We start from the raw sequence: 6,600 nt of genomic DNA on the forward strand, positions 1-6,600 counted from the left end.
TGTGTGTGTGTGTGTGTGTGTGTGTGTGTGTGTGTGTGTGTGTGTGTGTGTGTGTGTGGTGTGTGCACGTGGTGAAACACTAAACCAATATTCCAAGATCTGGACAATAAAGATGTATCTTATCTTATCTTATCTTATCATATTCCTGAAGGTTGCCAGTAACATAGAGTGGATTCCACAAATCTTACAGCTAGGATCAATGTCAGGCTTGCGTCAGGAATCGGCCATTAAAAAAACCGAGGATGACTAGCGGCCAAGAGTTTCCAAACAAAGATGAGGATCAAGTTCCGAGGCCGCGTGACCCATAAGTACTGGAGTCGGCGGAGGAGGCTGCTAGTGTACGCCATCCCTCAACGACAGCTGGGGTCTTGTCGGAGCTAACAGAAACATACTGAGTCGAGGACGGAACAGGAATACAGCAGAAAGTTTTGATTTGTTATCCGAGTTCTACTGTCAGGTAACTATTCAAATTATGTAGAAAAAAATTCTGATTTAGTTTCAGTTCACTATGGTAAAAATGTTTTACAGCGCTTGCAACTGCATCAGGTCAAGTGAGTGCGCGGGACACAGGGTGGATACTCCCACATTAGTTCATAGCACGCCGTGGTTCTACTTTGCAAGTTACAATGATTGAAGTATCTAAATATATATTATGCTAAAAATCAGTTTTAAAAGCAGCAATTTGCATATTTAAAGGAACATCAAACTTTGGTGTAGAGACAACAAATGGTCCTTACTAAATCGAGAATTCTGTTGGAGATCAACGATGGAAAACTCACTATTTAGATGAGTGCATTTATAATTATTTTCTTCGGGTTTCTTTTCAGCTAGGACATTTTCTTTGGATGTGCCTGATCGTAAATCTGTTATAGAATACCACACAAAAACTGATGGTTTTTCTTCTTCCTGTAGGAGGTATTTATTTGTCAGGGGGTACGTTCAATCTTTTGTTAAAACAACTTCCCCTCTTCTGGAGAGACTGGGAGCTTTCGTGGATCCATTTCGAGCACGATATTGTTGAGTTCGTGGATGACTTGTGCGCTCCAGTTTTCCTCCCACAGGCTAGGGGTGTAGCTTTTGGCCCTACGTTTAAAGTCTGTCTGCAGGAGGGTTTTCTCCGTTGGTCCCAACAGAAGGGACAAGGATTCCTTCTCCAGAAGTTCGACCTGCTCGTTTCCACGGATGTCTGTATGGCTACTAGTATTCATGCAAACACAATGCAAATTTATGCAGTCTTTGGTCAGTCAAGAAATGAATCCTCAACGGAAATCTAATTATTCAAAGGTTTAACAAACTGAAATTGGTGAGTAAAGTGAGACAAGAAAAGGAATCGGACAGGGTTGAAATCGGACAAGATTAGAAAATGTGATTTCAGAGAAATGTGTAGTCCAATGCTGTGTCAATGACAGTACGGAGCCTCCTGTGTTGAGTGTTGTTTGCGTGTACAGGGCAGCGGAGCCTACAGCTGAGCCAGATGTAGAGTCGTCTGTGAAGATTTTCTCTGTGTTGGGAGTTTGTTTGATGTGTTTTCTGTTTGCGATATTGAAGGTTTTAACGTGGGTGCATGATTTATTGCGTGTTGTCAGGTTTCAGTTTATCTTTGCCTTCGTGAGGTGCCACCTGGGAGAGATTGTGAAAAAGAAATTGCTGTCTCGTTTCTGAAAGTTGTTTGTTTATGAGGTCCTGAAATGTTCATCAAAAGGTTGAATAATTTTGTCGTTGTTTTTGCATTGGTTATCTTTATGCCCAGACCAGTTTGAAAAACACAGCAGTGTGCAGAGCTGTTGTGTGTTGAGCTTTGTTTGACTGCGCAGCGTAAAGAACGTTTTTGTTTTCTGATATTGTTAGATGGGATGTTGACCCTGGCGCGGATAGGCCACATGACGAGGCGGAAGCTGTGCTCGGTTCTGTAGTGGGATCTTAGGCTTATTGGCACCTCACGGGAAGATCTTCACTATGAGAGGTAATTTCTTGTCAAAGATAGTTCCGAGGAAACGAGCCTGGCCCTAGTCATGACTCCTTTCCCCGTAAAATGTCAAACATGGCTGCAGTACATGTCTGCTGAATCGGCAAAAGTGCACTTAAACCACTATGGACGGGGAACTTGTAACCGTTTTCATTTATCCAGTTTTCAAGTTTGAGCGGCTGCGTCTGGAGCTGTATTTCCTTAGATCTTAGTTGAGGATTTCTGGATCGGCAGCATATCAAAAAGATATCAACGTATACCCAGCTAGCTGTTCATGTTGTTTTGGAGGGTCTGAAAGATGAAGTTTCTTTTAAATTAAAAAAGGAAAGGGGAAATTATGCATCCTTGGGGAATACCTTCACCAGACAAAACCTACGTATGCAACGGGGGGTCGGGGTTGGGGGGGGGGGCTGCCTAGGCTCAGAGCAAGTAGGATGAGAGTGTGCAGGATACGTTACTTCCAGGTTGTGCTGATAGTTGGGGGTTTTTCGAGGTAGGAAAATATAGCCTTTTGCAGCCTCCTTCGACAAGGGGATCACGTTTAAAAGTCTCCAGTCGGACCAGGTGATCTAAAGTGGATGGAGTTTTCCTGAATCCGCAGTGAAGACCGCTCAGCGAGCCCGTCGTCTCCAGACACAATACGATTTGCGTGTTTATTATTCTTTCTACAAGTTTACTTAGACAGCTCGTTAAGGCGATTGGTTTGTAGTTGTATGTGTGTGTGTGTGTGTGTGTGTGTGTGTGTGTGTGTGTGTGTGTGTGTGTGTGTGTGTGTGTTTGTGTGTGTGTGTGTGTTTTTGTGTGTGTGTGTGTGTTTGTGTGTGTGTGTGTGTGTGTTTGTGTGTGTGTGTGTGTGTGTGTGTGTGTGTGTGTTTGTGTGTGTGTGTGTTTGTGTGTGTGTGTGTGTAGTCTTTGCCAGTTTTTGGGGGGGAACGGGAATGACATTGGAAAGCTGCCATTAGTCTAGGTACGGGTGTGATTGCCACAAGTTGTTGTGTGTCTCAAAGAAGCGTGAGAGTTTGTGCGGGAAGATGTCTGATGGTATGACTGCGTAGTTTCTCACGACCCGGGGCTGTACTGCTCACGTCCGAGATGTCTGACGTCAGATTGTCTTTTGTGAAGTCTGCGTTGTACATTTCTTTGTCGTTTTGGTTGACGTTTATGTGTTGTTCACTATTGATTTTGATGTTTTAAAAGGTGTTGTTGTAGTTTGTTTTGGGTGAATTTTGAGAAAGGGATGTGGCTATGGTATTTGCAATGTCTATTGGTGTTTTTTCTGAGGTGTTATCTAGGTTTTGGATGTGTCGGGTGGTGCCTAAGTTTTCACCTTTAAATTTTTGGTTGGTTTTAAAGACTGTGTTGATGGGTATTCGGTTATTTATTTTGGAGATGTATTTTCTGAATGAATGTCGTTTATTCTTCCGGAGCTATCTAGGTGCCTCAGCTGGGGCTTTTTTGTGTGCCATTTTGTTGTCCATTGTTGTTGTTGTTGTTGTTGTTGTTGTTGTTGTTGTTGTTTTTGTGTGTGTGTGTGTGGCAGCCTATCCGTTCGAAATGTTTGGAGCTCCGAAGAACGTGCTCTTTGAAAGGGCCACCCCCTCTCTTGGGTAGCGTGTGAGGCAGTCCAACCTCCCTGAATCCTCCCCAAAGAGATGCCACCGTCCGATAGTGTTGTTGCTGTCGTTGACGCTCTCTGACATACTGTCTTTTGTTTCTGTACGGCATCACCGCATTCCCAAGGGTACAGGACTTTGTCTTCCGGTGGTGGAGAGACGTTTTTGCAATGGGATTTTAACATATTCCGTAGTTGAGGCCGAACGTTGGGTTTAGAATTTGGGAGCATTAAGTAGCCAGCCCGTCCCTTTCTCTGAAGTTGAAGCATTCTGAGATCAGGTCGTTTTGGAGGGTGGTCTTTGAGAAACAACTGGAGAAGTCCTGAACACAAGAAAAGCACTTGCGAGATGAAATGTCTGCGGGGAGCCATAAACAAAACCAGATGGGACATGATCGGAAACAACAGTATCAGAGAAATGATGGGAACAACATCTGTTCTAAACTACATTTAGAGGCAACAAAAATATGGTTTGGACATGTGACACGTATGGACCCTCCCCCAGAGTGCCAGTAAAGAGTGCAACAAAAGGATATCAGGATACAAGACAAGAGGAAGACCAAGGAAGACCTAGATCGAGGGTGTGAAGGACACTCATAAGACATACAACATACCACCTTGCCAGGCGATCCAGCTTTCCAGAGACCGAAAGCTCTTTCTCCCCTCGACGCCCTAGATGGTACAAGAGGACATCTAAAGTAAAGTAAAGAAAAGGAAAGTAAAGGAAAGTAAGTTGTCATGTATACGGAGTGGATCATGGTGGATCTGTGCAGGGAGACCGAGACGGCATTAGCCTGGAGGGTGGTCCTTAGTTGTGTTTGTCTGTGAACTCTGTTGTTGTCGGTGCTGATAACGGTTTTACTGGAAGTAATGGGGTTTTCTGTGTGACTTCGATGATGCCCAGTAAATCATTTTCAGTCTTTGGTTGAAGCCGAGGCGAACTTTGCCTCCGGAATACAGGCAACAAGTGGGCAGTGTGGCCTGTAAGTCTTGCAATTTAGCAATGGAAGGGCGGGGTCCTCTGGTATTCAATTTCAGGACCGCCATAACTCTTGTTTTGTTTTGGAGTAAAAAAAGGCACCGGCTTAGATTAGCTCTGATGTGTTCTTGTGGGGAAGGCAGAGAACCTGTGTGGATGCGCCCTCCATAAGGTAGCGGCTTGCATTTTTTAGGGGAGTGGGAGGTGAGGAGAAAAAAATGTAGGAATTCTCATTGTCATGATTGTTTTCCTCCTTTCTCAGGTCCCTCACTGTCACGATGATCTCCGAGTACCTAATAGCTCTCGTGGTCCTAGCTGCGATATTCCTGATTGGGTCAAGGTTCAAAAATCGAAAACCTACCACGGTTCCGGGCCCGTCCTTGCTGCAAGGTCTGTGGGACTTTCTGCAGAGCATGAAGCAGGATTCTCTCCATCTGACGGCAGCAAAGTGGGCCGACCAGTACGGCGATATCGTATCGTTAAACACGCTGTTTCGTCAGGTAATTTTCGTCAATAGTGCTGCGCTCACTCGTAAACTTGTGTGCGATCCAAGCACAAGAGAATTCTCCAACGACAGACCGCCCACTTTCATGGGAACAGTTTTCTTCTATGGCGCCCAAGACATTTTGCTTGGCCGTTATGGCAAAGACTTGCTCAAGAGAAGGAAAATCTTTCATCACTTACTTAAGTTTTATGGCGAAGGTGTCCATAACTTTGAAGCACTGATGAAAACAACGTCCAAGGATCTGTGTCAGCGCCTAACTAAATACGAAGGAGACGTATCTTTATCGGAGGAGCTTGCCCATTACATTCGGTGGGTGGTCGGACTTCTACTCAAAGGACCAGAGACGTGTGAAGAAGATTTAGATGCCTTGATTGGGTTTATCGATAGAGCAACTGAATGTTTTATATTTGAAAAGGAAATAGTCTTAGAAACAGTTCCTTTTGCGCCTCACATCCCTGGACTGGGCCTGAGGAAGCTTGTGGGTGATCTAAAAGTCGCCCAAGAAGTGATGAAACAGAGGTTTTTTCTGGCTATTCGAGAAACCTACCACAAAGGGGAAAGAACTGGTATAGTTACTGACATGTTAGACCAACAGGCAGAGCTAAAGGAGAAAGGAAACGCCTCCGAAATGCCTGATGATTTAATTCTTGGTTTAATCCAAGACATCGCTTCAGCTGCCTATGCAACAACAGTAGGGACATTGAATTCCTTATTTTTGCAGCTTTTGGTGGACCAAAAGCTTCAGGAGCGCATACATGCAGAGATCTGTGAAGTAATAGGAGATGAAAGCCCCAGCTTTGAGCAGAGACGGCACATGCCATTCACAGAAGCAACTATCCTGGAGACCTTGAGATATTCCTCAACAGCGCCTCAGCTGCTACCTCACTACGCATGTGGGGACATTCATTTTGAGGGACATTTCATCCCTAAAGGTACCTTTCTTATCCTGAACGCCTGGTATTTCCACCATAGAGAGGACTTGTGGGAAGACCCCTGGGAGTTCAAACCAGAGAGGTTCCTGGACTCAGATGGTCAACTCCTCGACCCAGAACATCCCACACGACAGAACCTTCTACCTTTTGGGACTGGGAAAAGATCTTGTCCTGGTGAAAGTTTCTCGAGGATTCGTATCTTTTTCATCGTGGTCACTTTGCTTCAGAAGTATCGTTTTCTGCCCCCCGTTGATGTACCGCTCCCGTCTACCAACCCAAAGGACTGGAAAACAAAGACAGTAATTTGTCCTGACGAGTTCAAGTGCCGAATGGAGCCCAGACTCACAGCAAAGGCCTAATCTTGTTCTACCTAAATGGAACCGTAGCTCAAGCATTTCAGAAATAATCATAGACTTGACAATGTGTTCTTTCTTTTCTTTCAAGGCGTTTTTTGTCCACTGTCGGATGTAACTCTTGGACAACCACCTCCACTCTATTTGTCAGCTTTTTCCGTGTCCAGGTTGCACCCTCTGTCCTCCTCATTCGGGTCTACCTCTAGATCTTTTTCCTGTTCTTTGTCTCCATTCGGTAAATTTTTTGTCCATC

The 6,600-nt window shown here is 44.7% G+C and overlaps 1 protein-coding gene across 1 annotated transcript; it reads left to right on the plus strand.

Annotated features, from left to right (window-relative positions):
- The first annotated feature begins 273 nt into the window (after positions 1-273).
- LOC101855151 (farnesoate epoxidase-like) lies at positions 274-6,353 on the plus strand. Its single transcript, XM_035973127.1, has 4 exons — positions 274-365; positions 1,410-1,512; positions 4,497-4,561; positions 4,820-6,353. The coding sequence occupies exons 1-4, from the start codon at positions 274-276 to the stop codon at positions 6,351-6,353; spliced, it is 1,794 nt and encodes a 597-aa protein (XP_035829020.1).
- The last annotated feature ends 247 nt before the right edge of the window (positions 6,354-6,600 follow it).

Source organism: Aplysia californica, unplaced genomic scaffold (genome assembly GCF_000002075.1).
Source record: "Aplysia californica isolate F4 #8 unplaced genomic scaffold, AplCal3.0 scaffold01020, whole genome shotgun sequence".
NCBI lineage: Eukaryota > Metazoa > Mollusca > Gastropoda > Aplysiida > Aplysiidae > Aplysia > Aplysia californica.